Source organism: Coccinella septempunctata, chromosome 2 (genome assembly GCF_907165205.1).
Source record: "Coccinella septempunctata chromosome 2, icCocSept1.1, whole genome shotgun sequence".
Classification (NCBI taxonomy): Eukaryota; Metazoa; Arthropoda; class Insecta; order Coleoptera; family Coccinellidae; genus Coccinella; species Coccinella septempunctata.
Window position 1 is genome coordinate 36,865,218 of NC_058190.1, and position 20,778 is coordinate 36,885,995.

Genomic DNA, 20,778 nt, shown 5'->3' on the forward strand with positions numbered 1-20,778 from the left:
GTTAGTTGGTTTACTAATCTTCAAAATTATATAAATCCGTAGTGAGGAGCAGTACACATCAAGACAACAAAAGGTAGCAGTCTCAGATTTATCACTTAGGTATTAGAGTAGATTCTTTTGCCAATACTCAGCTGAGAACCGATATAAACCATATATTATGTTATGCCAACAAAATTCTTCAAGAATATTTACTTCTGAACCATGTAGTTTTATTGGTTAAATATTCTTATTCAGAAGAGTCAACTTCTCACGAGGGATGACAATTTCGATTTCGTTTATAATGAATCCATCATCTTTTTGATATCTTCATCGCAAAAGTGCTCTTGACACACAAATTGATTGGGAGTTGATTCTTGAGATAAGGTTTTTTCCAATTTTCTCTCAAAAATGCTCTCGGAAATTTTATCTCTTCTCCTTTTCTTTCCGATGCCAAAACACTCTTATACTAGCGCACGCTTCAACATTTCACCATGGTCATATGTTGTTCTCTTATCAAAAATCGACAATAATAATATTCCTATCATCTGTCACCAGGGAAACAGTTCACTCAGCCAACGAGCCAACTACAATTTGATTTGTGTAAACAAATCCGCCAGCACTCTCGTGATGGCCAGCGCGACTGTTGGCAAAAACATGAACTACTACTATTGGTACATATTTTAGGGGACAAAAAATCTGTGGTCTCAAAGCAGCGATCGTTCTCCTTCTCTCTACTCTCCATAAGCAAAAGACTCAGTAGTCTATGTACTAAACTGATTAATAAATGATCTATGACCGCATTGGTGCCGGTTGCCAGTGGCGTAGTCGTGATACAGTTAGTTACGTGACACTAGGACTAGGACTATGGACTATGGAGGATAGGTACCCTCCATAACTAGGACCAAAGAGGATCGTAATAGAATCACATTATATAATCTTTGAATAGAACACTAATATAAATCCGGCAGAATGGAATGGTGTTTCGGATTTAAAGATTGATGGAGAATAAGAGCATCTCGATCGAAAAGTTTTTTATTTTTGTTAACGGTGACATCATTTCCCAAATCGATGTAAAATGAACTGACTTAAGAAAGATTATTGCCTCCATTAGTTGTCTTGATAGAGTTTGAATTGGATTTATTGGAGATTCTTCAAGAATCATATTCCTTGCTTGCTCACAGATAAACTCAGTTCTGACCACATACAACCATTGAACTCATTACTCAATGAAAAGTTATTGAGTTCAATGTATACAACAGAGAATATGGTTCTGACTTCCCTTTACTAGAAACAAGGGCACAAAAAATAAAAATGAACAATCACAAACAGTATTATTTATTCGTCAACTAAACTGAATGATGAATAGAACGATAATATTTCATTTTGTACTTATGAGAAAGGAATCAAAAGCAGAAGATCTCTCAAAAACTAGCTATCATGATGATGGAAATCATTTTTCAGTTAAATTAAAAAACCTAATACCTAATATCTAATAAATTTCCAAAGTAAAAGTAACAGTTCTTTTCGAAAAGCAAACTGTTGAGTCGGGAAAAATGAAATCGTCAAGTTTTACTGTATTTATAATGAAATTCGAATCGGTATTATTTCGGATGTGTGCAAAGACTGAAAAGAGTCAGTGCGATTTTCCTCAAAAAATTTATCGACGACATTGGATGTAACCATGGACCTATAATACCAAGTTAGTATTATACATCTATGGATGTAACTAGGCATCCACGTCAAACACATATCTATGATTCTGACGATGGCCTTGATTGTCAAACACATGTGACAGCTGTCATATTATAAATAAGTAAAACAAATTTTCCTAGATGGCGACACGATAATCACGTGAATTTTCATTAACGATCAGCTGTCTTCTGGGGAGTGGTTGTGTATTTTGGGGTAGTTTTCTCCTATTTTCGAAAGCAAGGGTAAGAAAAAATTAGGATAGCCCGATTAAAAAAGTTGAATGTCTCCCCAAAATATTTTGTGTTTCTGTCTAACGGGCGAACGATCAATACTCATCTTGGTCTTGATATCAATAATTATTACTTGTCTTGATTCTCACTGTTATGGGAATATTCACTGCTTTTCTGCAGGCCAACTTTCCACCCTTTTGACCTAATTGTAACATTCTTCTGAAGTTCCAGGGTTTTTCGGCAAATATTCTAGTCATATCTTCGATTTTTTTTGGCAGTGCAAATAGAATATTTGTTTTTTAACTCTAGTGCATTCCTGATTGTTATCAGAAACTTCAATTAGTCTTCATAGTAGAAGGGTATCATACACTTTCTATTGGTTTTTGTCAGTCCTGAAAAGTAACAGGTAAAATTGAGTCACATGATCTTCTAATGTTTTCAGTAGTTTTATTGTGGATACAGTTCTAAAACAGGTATTCGAATAATTTTTGTTTCAAGAAGAACAGCAACAGTAGAACTATATTTGTTAATGGAATGAATTACTTCATAATCTTTATTCATATGGATCCATGATTTTCATTTTAGCTTTATTCAACCGTTCAAATGACAGAATACTGGTTAATATCTGCACCAGGAGACAAAACATGTCAGCAGACATGGGAGACGATGAACAATCTAACCAGCAAGCAGAATTCATTATCTGTGAACTATAAATTTCAAATACCAGATTTGAAGGTAGTACTTTTTGATATTCAGCAATGAACAAACAATGTGATCCTAACGATTTAAAATTCCCTATAGGTGGGTACTCTGGATCAACTGGTTGGTCTTTCAGACGATCTAGGCAAACTTGATGCTTTCGTTGAGCAAATTACACGTAAGGTTGCAGCTTATCTTGGTGAAGTTCTGGAGGATCAGAGGGACAAACTGCAGGAAAACCTGATGGCAAACAACAGTAAGTATTGAGTCCTAGATAGCTTAACAACATCGTGCGACCTAAGAATGCAATTTCTGTTGAGAATATAGCATGCAAATGTATGTTCGTGAAATAACAATTCTGAGAAAACACCGAATCTCGTGTTATTGAATGGATTTATTCTGAACTGAAGAGAAATATATGTGTGCAAATTCAAAATTATCCAATACACTCTACTCACTAGTGTACTCACAAAACATGTTTAGGGTTACGAATATATTAGTACATTTAGCAGGTCGAGTTGAATTTAACTCTGTGTTATGCTCTTCAATGTGGATAAGATAACATATAGGGTTTGAGGATGATGTATTTTCATCCATTCATTTCCCTATTAGTAATAAGAGAAATGGTTTTTGTTCTTTTGTAGTTTGAAATAAATTCACTCTGCCTGTTTTTAAGACTTTTTGAGAGATTTCAAAACATATCATTTTTCATTTCAAATGAAAATTCCCAAATTGGCAATTAGGTCATATCCTAAATGAAGCTATTAATTGAATAAGGACCATGAAGAAATGTACCCTGTATGTTACCTACCTCTTTCAAGAATCCTACTCTTCAAATCTTCTTTTTATTCTTCCTCTACAGAATCTATAGAATATTTAGTAAAATAATTCTATGTTTCAAACCATTGTGAAGTGTTCGTATTTAGATAAATTGATTAAAAAGTAATGCATATTTGATTGGTATTCGGCATGTCCTTTTTTGGCCAAATTGATAATGAAACACCACACACTGGCACACAACAAGCATGTATCAGTATTGAATAACAATATAAACTAACACATTTCATGAGCATTACAAATCAGTCAACACTGACCAGGGGGACGGGAAGGTAAAGTGCACGAAACCCTCTTTTATAATTAGAGAGATTTTATACATCTTTGGGTAAATCAACCTCTCTGGTTTTACATTGCTTCTTATTTTTGGAAGAATGAAGCTTTATTCGTCTAGCTTGAAGTGAAACAGTTTCAGATATTCTTCTAATTATGTAATAGATTGCTTTCAAAGAAAACAGTATAATGTTCATTTTTGATGCTTAGATCAAGTATGTGGTTATCGAACCAACTCCAACAGATATTCTAACAAGTTTGTAGACCAACATAGCATTCTTTCTTGTTATTCTGGAGGGAATTCAGTTTTTTCAGTGGTGGCATAGCTCATTATGAAAACTAAAAATGGCTCTATCTTTTTACTTAGGTCAAATCCGATTGGTAAAGGAAAGAAGTATTTCTTTTGTCCTCAAGAATTAACTGTTAAAGTATATCTACAAGTCAAAGACTCACCCTGTTTAAGTACTTATGCTATATTTTCGACAGTTGAGAAAATATAGGGAGGCATTTACATTCTTACGCATTTTGAACTACCTTCAGATTAGCTCTGACCTTGTACTTACTTGGCATTCATGTCAAAATTATTTTATCACCTACTGTAGTGATAGGGATGGTTCTTCTTCCATATATTACAGCTACAGAGCTTTTCACATGCTTCTATGAATCTGAGGCATAGCTAACTTCGAATGAAGCCGAGAGATGTCTAAACTGCTTGGAGTTCTCGGTCACCACTAAAATGATCTAATTCCTTGTCGAATAATTGTTAAGTGAGGTTGAATTATTATAGAAGAGTTTAGTCAACAAATGAAATGATTACAAGAGGGTTTCGGACATTTGAACAAATTCAGACTCACTTATCATGGACCCGTTTGATTGCATATTGATTACAAGACAAAAAAAAATGAAGCTGACAGTTTTGTCTGTCCGTCAGAGGAGGGCGGCTGTGGCGTCGAGGAAGAGCGGTCTGATAAGGCCGAATCAACGCCGAGCAGCCCTCACGCCAACAGTCGTAAGTCCAGTTGTAATTCGCACGGCGGCAATCATGATCATAAGACCGACGAGTCCATGACATTGAGGTCCGATGATTGTCGGCGCGAGAGTAGGAAAGGGGCGGTACTCGGCTTGTGCTTGTTTGGCTGTGCTTGTGACGGTTGTTTGGTGGTGGGGGCAGGTGGCGGGCGCCCTCCCGACGACGAAGGAGGAGGAGGAGACGAACCTGCCGAGGAGAGTTCCGGCGTGTACTTGACACCCCTCCCTACGCCCACGGACAGTGCTACCTCCACTCCCGACCGCGACCAGTTCCTACTACCCCCCCTGGGGCCAGGTCAGTGGCCGGAGGAGCGCTTGAGCACCGTTGATAAGCACTCCTTGTACAATCACTTCTCGCTTCTGGTTTTGTTTCTTTGATTTTTGTGTTTCGTTGCACAGGGAGATTGGCGCATCTCTCCGATCGACTCAGGTGCTAAATTTTGTCGGTAAAGTGGAAAATCACAACGGTTCCTTATTGTGTACAGGGTGAGTCAACAGTGCTCGATCGGACGATAACTATTGGAAAATTTGGGCGAGGAGAATGATTCGAAATTTGGCGGAATCGACTCAAATTAACACATGAGATGAAATTATTTTTGACTTTGTAGGGTGGTCCGAAAGTGGTGAAACACGACCCACACTGCTCTTTCAATGGAGAATACCCAATTTTCATATCCTATTCTGAATCTACATCAAATTCTGATTTAAAAATATCCCTCTTTTCACAATTCATCTGTGTGCCTTTTTGACGTAGAACCTTTTTTCTGAAAAATTTCATGGCTATGATGGCTTTGATCATTTAAATGTATGATTTTGTTTATTGAATTCCCGAAGGGGATTTTGCGGATCACTCTACAGTTGGTTTCAAAACGTCCTTAAAAGAAAATTCACGTTTTCAAATTGTTTGCGCTGAATAATTTTTAAAATAAATTTAACTCCTAGAATGTTTCCAACCATGAGAATTTTCGAAAAAAGCCATACAGATAAATTATGACGAGATCAGAATTTCATTTAAACCCAGAATATAATACAGTCATGGGGTATTCCGCTTTGAAAAAGCAGGGAAGTATTGTCTTTGTCTACTTTCGGACCACCCAGTAGAGTTAAAAATAGTTTTAGCTTATGCACCAAGTAGAGTGGATTCCGCCAAAGTTTTAATCATTCTCCTGGTCCATAATCTCTACGAGTTATCGACCGATCGAGAACTGTTGATTCACCCTGTACATCGCAGTAGTATTTCTGAAGTGACCCATCATTCCATACCATACATCGATGTATGTCCATTTGCGCCAACGAATTTAAGGCAGGCTTAACGTTAAGGCTCACTTATTTTTCTGATTTCGATCGCTGAAATAGGTATGCAACTTTAACGTTAAGCCTGCTTAATTTAAATTTGTTAGTGTGAACGGTTATAAACTTACTGCAAGCATTTTTGGGGACTGATACAGACGCGGCATATGCTGAAGCAATATTAAAAAAAACAGGATTTTGCAAGATGTCACTTCAAAAATACCAGTGCGATATGAAGATAAAAAGCATAGAATATGTATGGTGTAGAATCTCTTATAGAGGTGTGGACATGAAATGAAGAAATTGTACTCTTCAAAGTTCTGCGATGGTAGTTATTATTCTTGCCAAGATGGAAACTTTGACCAATTTTCTTCGCGTTCTAGCGGCTATATGAAAAAATCTGATTGATTAAAACTACAGTTTCATCAGTTTTCATTATGATAACTATGTATGTAATAGTTTTTTCCTCTGGAATGCGTCTTCCCAAAGTTATAAGCAAAAAATCAAAACGGCGTCTGAAATGTTATGGTGAAGCTAGATCTAGCCGATAACTTGATTTTTGGGTCCAGCACCCCGAAACACATTTAGATTCGTCGAGAAAAATTATTCAGCAACTTTTTTCAGAATCTATGTCATCAACAAATGACTCAATATCGCAGATGGTTTTTTTGTTGGGTTTTATCGAATTTTTACCTCTTCCAATAGCGGACCCCTGTACAGTTTTTGAAACCAAAGAGTCACAGTCGACGAATTGGCTGAAAATGAACAATAATGAAGTGTTTTCTTCATGGGCACGAGTTGTAATGAACAGTTTTGAGGATTTTGAACATGCCAAGGCAGGGTTGTTATGTTCTTTCAGAATAATAATAATGTGGCTATTATTTTGTTACAGATAGTTGAGGTTAATCTGAATTAATACCGGTTGAAATAAATATCAACGAATGTTGTGATCTGAACTGGCCGCACACGTTCAAGGTTCCAATGAAAAGGCCATTCTATAGAAGTCTACATCTTGATGGAAAAGACAAGGAATTGCCGAACCCTGAATGAATTCGATCAGGAACTAGAATTTATTAATAACCCAGTGCCACTTATCAGGCAACCAGATCCAACTCCTTCGTACTTTCCTGAACAAAGATAGTGGCATGTATATATGATATTCTTCTGATTAGATTGAATAAGACCAAAATGATTGCTAGCATCTACTCGCCTTCGATGGAATGGTCTGTGCATTGGTACCTTGAATAATAGTTTGTGGCTAGTTCGATTCAGATTGTAACATTCATTGATATTTATATGAAACTGTGTTATTAGTCTGAATTTACTCCGTTTGTTTCTTTCAGTCTTAATATTGATACGATATCTTATTTCATTATGTTGAGGATAATAATATTGATATAGTCTATATGAGTAATGATGGAAAGTTCTAAGAATCTGTATACTGGATGAATCTTATGATATTTATTATTTTCCAATTATACAGTCTTTCAAATTTGACTGAGTTTGTTGATAGAATCACATGAAAATCCTAAAATTGGCTAGAAAAAAAAGATTCATAACTTATCTTAAAATTGTAATGCTCATCCTCAACTTTCCGTAATAGAATAATCATTGATTGCATCCAACTCTTTAACACCCTGTATTTCAAAAAGTGTCCTTTAGACCTCAAGGTGTCCAAGGGGATATTCAAAGGGATATTCGGTGAATTTCCAGCAAATTCGATATGGGCTCTGTGTAGGGTAATTTTCTCCTACCCAATAAAAAGGCAAGAATTTCCCTTAGTTCACTTTTTTGTATCAATATTTTCATTATTATCTGCTCCAGGCTGATATATTTTTTTGTTTACTATAATTCTTAATAACGGACAACTGAGGTGAGATGTTGAAACAATTCAGATTCGAAGAAACAGAAAAAATGAAATGATCTGGTTTCCATTTTTTAAATCCGATAATTCTGGGGGTCAAAAGTCATCTTCATTTTTGACAAAAATACAAAGTTTGAGGAAGGAACATGAGAGTTCTGAAGACGCTGATTAGTATTTTGAGGATACTATGTGATAAGTAACATTATTTATAGGTAGTAGGACTTTCTCAAGGATGTATAATCAGATTGAAATAATGGTGGGGACGACTTTTTCAAGAAGTAGTCAATGGGTAGGAGTAGATTATTGTGAAACGCACAGTGTTACTGAATCATCAATAAAACATTGACCAGTCTGGTATAAATTGTAACCAACCTAACTTTCAAAGAATGTTAGGAGGTAGAAGTGTTTTATTGTTATATATATTTCTATAAAAATATTCAGAGATTCTTGTCAATTTCAATAGTGTGGGGCAACCAAAGTATACGTTTTATAATTGCTGTGAGCATCATGTGACATAGAAACAAACGATATCTGTTTTGGTTCTCCTTAGATCAACTCTCGAGATATGTTTAAAATACCGAACAAGTTCCAGTTTTCATTTTTTCTCTTTGAACTTTCGCTTGAGTAACAGTCGATTGATTTCAACTTTCATAATATTATGTCCGATTCCAGAATATGAGTTATTTCCAATAAATCTCTCTTCGGAAAATAAAGGAAAAATGCAGCCGATAAAAACATTTGCAGTTTTGAGGTCGAAGGAGAACTTTCTTCATGAAACGTCTTCATCTTCATTATAATGTTCTGTTTGTGTGAGCGACTACGCCATATTATATTCAGTGCATGCTGGGGAAAATTATGAACAGGGGGGTGTAGGAGGAACACGTTTCCGAACATGTAAATTTCGAGAGGTTGCTGTATTATTTTTAAAATGTCGGGAAGCGCTACCTTCATTAAGCTAATAAATTAATGTACCGGAAATACCGCCGTTACTATCTGCATTTATAAAAACCTTTGTCATCGTTCTACGCTTGGATGAAATTTACAAGAATGTAGGCACTGTCTACGAAGTTTTCGATTGCAAAGGTCACATAATAATAAAAAATGGACTCGTAGGATCAAAAATTTTTATCCATTCAAAACAATATTCAGATGGAATTATTTCAAGCTCCATAATAACAGAACTAACAAGATTCAATTATTGAATGTTATGTGAAGAATGTGTACCTACACTTACTATTAGTGGAATGCCCAAAAGCAATTGTTATTCAATTTGTGCACTAATCTATCAGTGATCTCACTAACTGCTCCAGTTTCAGTATTCGTCTGTAAAACTCCCTAATTAAATTTACCTACTTGGTTATTTAATTTGAAAGCTTCAATTGTTCACTATATCGTCAGCTTAGCTTTTGTAAAAGCGTAAACTGAAAAAAAAATGGAAAATTGCTTAAACCATGCACAGCCAATTTAAAAATATAGATATATATATATTTATACAAAGAACGATTTCTTTTATTTTCATCTTTCTCAAATACAAATTAGTTTTTTAATATAAACGTGAGTGTAGGAGCTACAATTCATTCTTCTTTTTAAATGATATCGGTGGTGATGTTTCTACCACTTAACCTTTGTACTATTGAAAAAAAATTCAAACTAATTGTTTTTCTCTTGTGATTGTGCAGGATTTGTCACTAGAGGTGGGGTTCGAATATTTATTGTCTTTCCAAAATGAACACTCGACAGCTTGACCACTCTTGCGGAAAAGGCACTTTCCACACTTGTTAGGAAAATAACTATTTCCTTGTCAATGAATATTCAGTTTGGAAAGACAAATCGATTATCAGCTACGAAAAGATAGGATTAGTTTAGCCGAAAACAACTGATGCCATTTAGAAGCTTTGGAACAACGAAAAAGTGATTGAGTCATGCTTCTTGCAGAGAAGCAGATCTATAGATAATTATTCCTAAGAGCTTCCTAACTTGGGTTCGGTTAGTACAGAATAATATGTTGGACGAAGTTACTTCCGCATTCCTGTCTGAAAGGTTTGAAGGGGCGAGAATGATGGGATTCGCTAATCTATTTTGGGATTTCCCACCAATTTTATACTGCTGACGATAATGGTTTTTTTTTGGCGCAATAGCAGAAAAAACTCGACTATCGGTTTTATATTTGATAAAAAGTTAAATTTTTCTACATAGAATCGGTATAGTTATTATAAGTTATAATATTAATTAATGTAGTCAAAAGTGTTCATTACATTGCGAATGGGGATGATGTGTCATCCTTTATGGCATGGGCAAATCATTGCTGTCAACTTTGAAATGTTGAATCATATCATGGCCAGTTGAGAACGTTATTCATAATAAAATATGCAAAATTATGTTACCTACTCTCATGAAGTACTTGTGTTCATTAATAGCTGCTGCACGTAGGACAGAACATCATGTTCTATCCTTCGGTAATGTAAAAAACTTCTGATTCCGTTTGTGATTTTCTTTATTTCCCGCCAACATATTTAGTTCATTATGGGTAGACTGGTCAGAGCGTCAAACCTCGCAATGTTTGAGCGAACACCAATGGTTGGGAACATATTGGTATCTGACAAATCTGAAGGAAGAACGCTTAGGTTCCTATTTGACTCTACTTCGAATGTCTCATTTTGTGATGTGCTTTGTTGTTTCATAACCTCAATTTTGCTCAACGGTTGGTTCATTTTTGAATAATCTGAAATTCCTACTCAACGTGGCCACTCGAACAAATGTTTTAGCATTCACGCTTGGATGAATACACTAGGTGTATCAATCTTTCTCAGGCAAAGTTCATCGCCATTTATGGTACAACCAGAAGTTCTCGTGTTTCAAAAATATAATATACATTGTGAATAAGAAGTAATCCGCTAAATTCGCATCTTCGGTATTTACTATTTGTAGAAAAATGCTGGAACAGGTCAATAGTTCGACTGTGTTAAGAAAACGTGATATCTTGTATTCGGCCAGCCTGAAGTATGCCAAGGTGTATTTCTGATCCTTATGGACAAAAAATGATGAAAACTCGCTTCACGATGAACCAGAAGACTTTTCTATAATCGTTAAGAGTTTATGACATTGAACGTCTTTGGGATACATCACCATCACTCAAAGTATTGACTGTAGTACCATTCCGTTTAGAAAATACTGATAAGAATCTTGACGATTGTTTAAAACACAACTGAACAAAATTGAGGTTGAAACATCGGAAATGCCATCATACATAGCAAATTTCGATATCACAGCCTTCATACTGTGGCCATATGGATCAGAATGAGTGGACTGAAACTAATCGTTCTTTCCCCTATAAGCCTCTACCCCAAATGTTACCAAGCCGTTGAAGTTTGCCTGTTCTGTATCACCCTTTTGTTGGTCATGTGTCCATAAGCTTGGTGATCACATTGTACTGTTGATCCGTGTGTGGGTATGTGTGTTCAGTGTGCAATATGTATTATGTTTTTGAGAACCCCCCCATCCTTTCTTGTTCCGGGGTGTTTAGTTTGTGAAGTTCAGTCTTACGCTTCTTGTTTACCTTGATACGTTACGAATACAATAAAACCACACGATTCTCAAACAATAGAATGTGTTTATTTTTTGATTCGCAACTGATATACTTTTTTATATGATGCGAATTGGTGAAATTCTTCAAAAATCTATTGCATTATTTTCTGGAATTATCATTCTTCAACTTCGTATTATGCAATAGTTCTAAGTATCCAATTCTGGTACCTAACAATTCTTTACGAAGGAATTGCAGATATTGCTAGAGTTGGCAGCAGAGTTGTTCTGTTGGTGATGACTATAACGGCAACTTAGGTATTTTCCCATTGTTACAAATCTTGGATGCTCATATGAACAAATTGATTAGTTAACCTCAACACATCTTATAATTTCAACGATTTCAACTTGAATATATTGTGGATTAAGTTGTTCTGTGTATGGGCAGGTAGTATTGTGTATGCCAAATTTGAGGTTTTCAATTCCTCAACTTGTCCATTTACGGTCTAACTTCATCTACCACAAAACAAAGTTGAAGCGTTGGTATACATAATGGGGATAATGAATAATATAATCTATATTAAATGAGAGAAAGAAGAACCTTGTACAGAATGCCATATTCTATTTCAGGTTGACATGTTTTTACTTTTCGAGTGGAAATAGGTGAAGTGTTTGAATTTGCTGTCTCTGCGCAGTGCTAGTCAAAAGCTGCACAGTAGTTATTGAATTATTGAATGAATCTAAATACTCGCTTGAATTCCGGGAAATACATCCAATCTTATCAGGAAAATGAAAGCAATGCTTTTTTTAGTACAATAAACTATGTACTATCATTATTAACCTAAATTCAGGGCTGGACTGATGAATTGAATATTTGGGTCCGTTTGAAACTTCTCTTGGTCTCAGAACAATATTTCGAAATATGTAGTGATTGAAGGTGGGGGTTTGACACTTTATAAAAGAAAAACTTACTAGAAAGTAAGTGTCGTACCATTCTCAACCACGATCGACCAATTCTGTCCAGTTCTGTAAAATAGGTACGAACTACATAAATGGAATAGCGAGCGAGGCATATAAAACTTTTTTAAAAACTCAAAGTCGTGAATTTCCTCTTAAAAAGATTTTATTGGCTAAATTTTCCTTGTGGAAAATTGTTTGACAAAATCAAATGTGAAAAACAACATCTCTCCTATGGTAACCATAAACTGAACTTAATACTGAATAACATGAATTTTACAAAAAAAGAAGACATAAGTAATTCTTAATAATTCAGAGATAATTTAAAATGGGATATCATGAGTAACGGATAAAATAAAAAAAAATCAAAGAAGGCATTTGAATAATCATTACAAGGTGTTTTAAGAAAGATAAAATGACATTTTTTTAAATTATCAAGTCCCAGTCCCTATCGTAAAATCAATAAACATAATCCCAGATAGATAAGGATAATGAATAATGGGATATTCACTGTAAACAATCGAATAATGGCCAAACCTATCGAGCATTTGCTAATGTATATGGTAACAATAATGGGGTGGAGGTTATAAGACTGAACAGAGATCACAAAAGTAGATATATCTATTATTTCTAGGTTGTTTGGGATTACCTAATTTAGAATGTTGCCTAGTTCGCTGTAGGAAACAAAAATTCCGAGAGTTTTTGTCACTCGATGACAAGGCTTGTCACACGAGTCAAGAGAGCTTAGCCTTCTCATACAGCTGAGCACCGAAATATATAACGTACATAAATACATTTCTAACCCTACTCGAGAAAATGTAGTATTACATTTAGCTTTGTGGCAATGTGTGTTACATATAAGGGGAGGCTATTCTCCACTTGGAGGGCCAAAGGAGACTGGATTCCGCTGCCCGATCGTCTCTAGCAATCAATTCTCGAATTCGACCATATTCGATCTCTGTGAGGGATGATTTTCACAAGGAGGAATTCAAAATCAACGGATTCGTGGAAAACTCGAATTTTGAAAACTTTGTGATTTTGTTTTCAGGGGTTAATACTCTATATAAAGGATAAAATACGGGGAATTAAGAATGAAACATTGTGAAACTATTGTGTGGTTCTTGTGCTCTCGTCATTGATATACTGATTATAGAGGAAATTCCTCCTTGACCTAGACGAACAAAGGGTTATTATTCCTCATTGACTGAAAAAATAATTTTTTATCCTTATTGATACGAGGCTTCAAGTACACCCTTAGAAAATCCGTTGAAGGGAATATTAACGATGTTGTTGATCATTTGAAGTATTTTCGGGACAAAATAGACTAGTAAAGTATAGAATTTTCTATTGCAATTGGTCGACTGTATCCATATTTTCGTGTTCTTTCAAAATTATTGTATGATGTATCAATATTTAAAGCATTGACGAAGAAGACAAATTCCTTGATAGTATTTTTTCTTATTCTCAGTGATAACTGGGGATCATGCATCATGCACCTATTCTCCAATAAGCATTTCAAATATTTACAGAGTTTTCTTTCATCTAAAAAAAATAAATACAGACCATTAGTATATTCATTCTACATGTAATAATGAAATGTTATTTTTGTGAATAAAAAATACATTCCCAAGTTGGGTTGGCCATTCGACAGATATTGTCTTTTACATTCGATATTACATACAAAAAATCCAAACTTAAGTTGGCACTGGTATTTCGAAACCAAAAAAACCGTATCGCTTAAACCCTTAGGCCCGATTGTAAAGTTCGAATTCGAGATTGGTTCAACATTGAATCTAGTTCAACCTGCCAAGATTATAAAGAATTGTCACAGTTGAGCTGCGTTCAAACTTAACGCAGCTTGAACTCGAACTGCACAACTGGGCCTTATGGTGGGTTTATGAAGAGTTACTAAGAGCTAAGAAAAGGACCAATCCAATTGGCAGATGGCGATCCCAATCTGCCCATTGTGCTTTGTTATTAATTCATAGTTCTTAGTAACTATTCATAAACCCTTTCTATTCTGAGTTCAGCATATTTAATTTTTTCTTCATTAAATCCATTGTTTTTCGAAATATTCGTATTTAAATTTCAAACGTTAAGAAAGCTGTGTAAAATCGAATTTTCACTCATTTATCCTGCAATTTCTATGATGAGCAAGTATCATCGATTGATTGTTAATTATTATTCATATATTATTCATTGTTGATAAAAGAAATAAACAGTAATATTTCGTGTTAACGATTATTGTGGAAATGATAGAATAAATTAGTGAAAATTGGATTTATTCGCACAGCATGTTTAACGAAATGATCAATTCTGTACAAAATTCAAATTTGAATATCACAAAAACGAATAGATTGAATGAAAAAATTAAATATGCTGAACTGGTCAATTTGTTTTTGTCATCAATCTGAAATATAACCACAAAGTAGTATGACACTTTGGAACAATACAATTTTCGTAATATCATTGCCCACTTCGTGAAGAATTTTTGGAAATCTTATAATTATTAAAAAAAATACGATAAAAGCAACTACAAAATCAATCGGAAATCGATTCGGTCATGATAATTCGATATACAGGTTATAACTATTTAGGGTCGGACTCTAGGAGTATCGAAAACCGTTAAAAATACAGGGTGGCTTAAATTACAAAAAAGTAGTACACCGGTATAATCGCTATATAGGACTATGACTACAAACCGATTTTCGTGTAGTTATCTCCAAAAACAAATGAGTTATAAAGAAAAAGAGATAATCTTGTTTTTCAGTTTTTTCTAGATATCCCAGGAACCATCACCCTCACCCTTGAATAACGCAACTTTTTTATAATTTAAGCCACCCTGTATTCCTAACGGTTTTCGATATCCCTGTAGTCCCCCTCTATAAGTAGTTCTAACCATGTATACATATTTAATTTGGTTATATTGGATGATTTATTAACATGTTGATTATCAAATTTGATTCCAGGTATCATAGGTAAAGGACGAACACAGGGGGGTTCTTGAATTATCCAGAATTTTTAATGGCCAGTCAAGGTTTGGTTAACCTTTTATAGGGGAATTTAATTTGTTTAATTGTTTTAACGGAACAAAAACTTTAATCCGTATTGGCAAGGATTTGATTTTATTTGGTTTGACTAACATCTAACAATGCGAAATTTTTTTTACGGCCGAATAGAAATAGATCGAGGGGGAGCGCGGCGTTGCCGTTTTTTATTCTATACCGTTTCACACCACAACAACGGTATTTTTCATCCACAATTGACACAAACACACATATCACAATTAGCCATTGGTATTTATTTAATGTCTTATAGTTATTTATTTGCCGTTAAACGTAGTGGAACTGAGATGGCTTCTTCTTGTTCTGTATATTTAATTTATTTTAGAAGTCGTGATTATCGCTTTGTAAATCTATAGCATCGATGTGGTGAAGCTTCAGGCAGTGTTTTTGCCACTTTCTACCATCGGAATTCCACCTGTCACTGTTTGAAAATATTTTTCCTCAAGTGTGCAATTTTTCTATCTCATACGTTCTCGGTTTGGTCTCCCAGTCTTTATTGTTTATTTTTTTATAGCTTTTAACTGTCGGAGTTAGGAAATAAGATTCAGTTTTTATTTTTTATGTAAGCGTGTGGTTATCTTAACTCTGTCTACACTTTATTTAGATGGAAATTCATTGAACGGTAAGGTACTTATGTTTACTGTATTCGTTCATATTTTTGGGTTTTTGTTGTATTTTGAAAGAATACTCAATGGAGAAATAGAGAATAACTATAATAATTTTTGCAAATTTGGTTGAATCACAATGCAGGATAAAGATCCAATGAAATATACTCCCTGGGACTATAAACTTCTTTCAATCAGTTATATGAGGTAACTCAAGAACTTATAAATAATTACACATACATCATCTACTTCATTAGTGCCATTTATAGTGCTGGATGTCCTAAACTACCATATTATGCCGATGAATCTCATTTTTAATCGTACGGCTGTTATGTCACAGGCTAAAATTTTTGCAGTGGGATAGGTACCTATATTGAATCGCTTTTTTAATTCAGTCCTCACTAAGCTAGTGAGTTTTTTATTGTAAATATTCAATAAAGTACAAACAAAGAGTAGCCTGGATCTTTATTCATTATTGTAGAAACTATGTATTTCGGTTTTTATTATTTTCGTTGAACTATATCTGCGGAAATTAATTCATTACTTACCCTTATTTTTATGTGTCCATGAGAATATCAGTTTATTAATTTTTCATAATTAATTGACAGTTCTGTGGTTGTCCTTTTTTTATTATGAGAGTTTTATTTTATTTAATAGGTGAATGTTGTTATGTGAGAGGGAAATGTTGTTGTATTCGATTGTTTCATGAAAGTAAGCATCGTCGATACTGATAATCGGTGTTTTGGTTCAATGTTTTGGGTGTATTCCTGTGGTAGAAAGTCTTCTATTTTATTTTATAATGACTGTGGTTAGCGTTTGAGAAATGGCGAGTTGCTGAGCGAATGTTGAGACATTTATTGTGTATCCTTCTTTTCCATTATAGCCGATCTACCCAGTTACTTAACAAGATTCCAGTGGGATATTGCGAAGTACCCAATTAAGCAGTCGTTGAGAAACATCGCCGACATAATAAGTAAGCAAGTCGGACAGATTGATGCCGATCTGAAAACTAAATCATCGGCCTATAATAACTTGAAAGGAAGTCTTCAAACCCTTGAGAAGAAACAGACGTAAGTTTGTGAGAGTCCATCTAATAAGTACATATTTTTTTCCTTACACAAGTTCTGTAATCGAATTATATTATCATTAGAAGAGAACCATAAATTCTATTGATTTAAAGGGAAGTGACTTGTCATTCACTAATTCTACTTTTTTCACTTGTTTTTTTCAATTGAAGCTAAATGAGGCCTTCAAGTAATTGCGCCTTGTTTTTTTTTTCAATTACGAAAACTATTCTGTCGATTGAACTGGTATTTTTTTTACTGTAAAATCCGTGTAACATTGGCGATTTAATTTCTATAGTGATATGTACAAAAATAACGCTCAAAACGATGAATTACTGAAAATTTGTCAATTTGCATTCAGCCTAACTTCAAACCTCTCAGGTGATAATTTCAACTTTCATCATCCTGCCTTTTGATATTGACTGAAATATATTTTTGGAAGGTGTTCTTATTTTTGTTGGGTGATTTCTCTCCCAACATGTGAAACATAAATAAAAATGAAAAAAAAAAAACTTTAAAAAATGTTCCGACGTTGTAAGTTATAAAGAATACCGAATAAATGAACTCAAGAGGCGATTCCTTGTCAAAAACTATATCACCGAATTCATTTAAGAATTTATGACAATCATAATATGGATTTATTGAATGTTTAAATTTATATTCTTATCACTACAGGGGCAGCCTGTTAACTCGTAATTTGGCCGATCTTGTCAAGAAGGAACATTTCATACTTGATTCAGAATATCTCACCACCCTCCTCGTTATCGTACCAAAGTAAGTTGCCTAGAAAATTCGAATGTTTCAAGTGCTCAAGGTGTTTTCGTAAATTAGGGCTCAGACTCAGGAATGGCTTTCAACTTACGAAAAATTGACGGACATGATAGTGCCCCGAAGCAGCCAGCTCATAACACACGATAACGAATATAGTTTGTACACTGTAACACTTTTCAAGAAGGTAATGGAGGAATTCAAACTTCATGCTCGCGAGAAAAAGTTTGTGGTGCGCGATTTCACCTATAACGAGGAAGAATTGGCAGCTGGAAAAAATGAAATCACAAAATTGGTGACGGACAAGAAGAAACAATTTGTAAGTTTTTTAGTCTTTTGAATATTTTTGTGTAAAATTACTGAAAGTACCGAACAGCAGTCATGAATGTAAATTTGCTAAGACAATATTTAATTTGGTAGAAATATCTCCCAGTCACTAAGAGATTATCTTAAAAAATTTGTATTATTTCTAGGGTCCTCTCGTAAGATGGCTGAAGGTAAACTTCAGTGAGTGTTTTTGTGCTTGGATTCATGTCAAGGCATTGAGAGTATTTGTTGAATCCGTTTTGAGGTGAGAATTTGATTTTTCTATTAGTTGGCCGTTTTTATCCTGCTTCATGATTTTTTTTATTAACATCGCGTTATAAATAATTTATTGTGTAATGTTAGTTACACAATAGTTTTTTCCATCATGTTTTATGGAAGAATGACCATTTGGTATTGCTTATTCGAACATAAACTGGTGAGATTGAGGCTTACACCAAGATTCCTCTGAAGATGCCTACCGAAGTTGTGGGCGAAACTTCAGGTGTAATGCCTTAAATGCCACGGCTAAAAAGCCCTCAAATTCGATTATTCATGTTTATCATATTTGGATGTCTTTACAATCATACCAAAGGATCCAAAGGTAGTTTTAAAAATGGAATTCAAAGAGCTTTACAAATTACAAAAGACAAAGGCTTACAGGATCGTTCCGACATTCCGACTCCAAATAACTCGGAGATTAATATCCTGAATTTGTTCACAATGTTTATGAAATATCCTGTATATTTATTCTTTACAAATTTCATCTCAATGTGTGCCTTCTACAATTATGTTGAAGAAGATAATATCCATTATGTCATTGAATTTCCCTAAAAAAATATAACATACCACACACTTCTACGTATTTTGAATATATTAGCAATTTTTTATATCTATCTATCATGTTTCTAGTTAGCTATAATCTTATTTCCTACTTAATAAACCAAGAAAAATTCAGAGAGAAATACAAATCGGAGTACTCAGAACACTAATTCAATTTCTCAAATAATTCTTTCTTAACTAAGATGTCTGAATCATCTATCTCATTCTTAACCCATGGATTCCATATTGAAATGATTTCAGATACGGCTTACCTGTCAATTTTCAAGCAATTCTTATACACCCAAACAAAAAATTAGTGAAACGTTTAAGGGATGTTCTCCACCAGCTGTATGGTCATTTGGACAGCAGTGCCGCACTCTCTGGTGCTAATGTTGATGTGAGTATAAGTTTTTTTGTTATGTATGTTCATATTACATTTTTCTTTTTGTAGGCTGTTGATATTCCCGGTCTAGGATTTGGCCAGCAAGAGTATTACCCATATGTTTATTATAAAATTAACGTTGATATGATTGACACAAAAATCTAAATAAACAATTTTAAATTAATAACAATACTCCAAGCCATGTAAAGCTGGGAAATACTTTGAAAAAAAGGGAAAAACAATTTAAAAAAATTCAGTTGAAGATTCCATTGTTTTTATCCACTTTTTTGATTAACTGTAGTTTTTCTTCTGTCTTCTTAGGGAAAGCCAATTAATGAGTTCTTTGAAGTCTTGTGTTTGTTGAGCTCAATTTTTCTTTTAAAAATGTTAGTTTTAATATGAAATTCCACATGTAGTTTGTAATTTCGATGTCCGTAATTTGATTCAAAAGTAGTAGCGTACATTCTTCCGTAAGTTGGTTACAATGTGTTTCATCTTTGAATTACCATTCTCATTATATTTTTACGAAATGGACTGCATTTATTTCAGTATTGTTATGTTTTTCAGTATTTTGTTATGTTGTTTTCATCCTGTCAAATTTCAAAAATGTTGGTCATGTTTTCTATAGAATGTCATAATACCTAATTCCGAGTTCCATTTATTTCTCAACAGGATTGTTTTTCTTAATATATTTTTCTTTTGGAATAATTTGAGCGATCAATATAAGGTACAATTCACTCATTTACACAAACAAAATCAATAATCACAAGAACTTTAGTTTTATAATTTAGAAATCTTCAACAAATTAGATCAATGTTTAGAAGTTGAGGAATATTGTTTGTGCGCCATATAGAGATTATAATAATCTTAAAAGCGTTACACAATGTTTCAAATCTGTAAGTTAATAATGTAATAAGAATATTTTTCAATGATGTATATAATATGTATATAAAATTATTTCAAATTGAAAATCTGTGTGAAAAATTCCATCAATTTCGATTACATTTTAACTTACACTTTTGGCAATATCATTTAGAAGCTAACAATATTGAAAGTTCCATTATTCAATTGTAAATTGGTTAGTTTTATTAAAATATTTAATTATTATTTTTCTGTTTATTTTAAAGGTTCCTTAAGGATCATTTCTGAGACATCTGTAGGCCCAATTACAGGAGTTTAGCTAAGTTGATGAGGTTAAAACATTCTAAGCTGGTTATTTTACATTTCACCCCTTGTCTATGCCTTGTCCACACCGAAGTTTGAACGCCAACGAACACAGACGTGAATAGACGTTGAATGGTTGAATTATTCGCTGTGGACGCCATTCCAAATGTTCGGTAGAGACGCAGATATCAAAGGGATGTTTGTTTTGATTTGATTAGGATTCGAGAAAATTTTAA

At 34.1% G+C, this 20,778-nt stretch overlaps 1 protein-coding gene across 2 annotated transcripts; it reads left to right on the plus strand.

The window, feature by feature from the left end:
- The first annotated feature begins 1,765 nt into the window (after positions 1-1,765).
- On the plus strand, positions 1,766-20,485 carry LOC123306768 (V-type proton ATPase subunit C). 2 transcript variants are annotated; one of them, XM_044888904.1, is made up of 10 exons: positions 1,766-1,913; positions 2,487-2,636; positions 2,703-2,856; positions 15,339-15,347; positions 16,923-17,109; positions 17,779-17,877; positions 17,935-18,190; positions 18,345-18,442; positions 19,258-19,393; positions 19,448-20,485. In XM_044888904.1, the coding sequence occupies exons 2-10, from the start codon at positions 2,505-2,507 to the stop codon at positions 19,541-19,543; spliced, it is 1,167 nt and encodes a 388-aa protein (XP_044744839.1). In that variant the 5' UTR covers positions 1,766-1,913; positions 2,487-2,504; the 3' UTR covers positions 19,544-20,485. The 2 variants fall into 2 exon arrangements, with proteins under 2 accessions (XP_044744839.1, XP_044744840.1); XM_044888905.1 differs by lacking the exon at positions 15,339-15,347.
- The last annotated feature ends 293 nt before the right edge of the window (positions 20,486-20,778 follow it).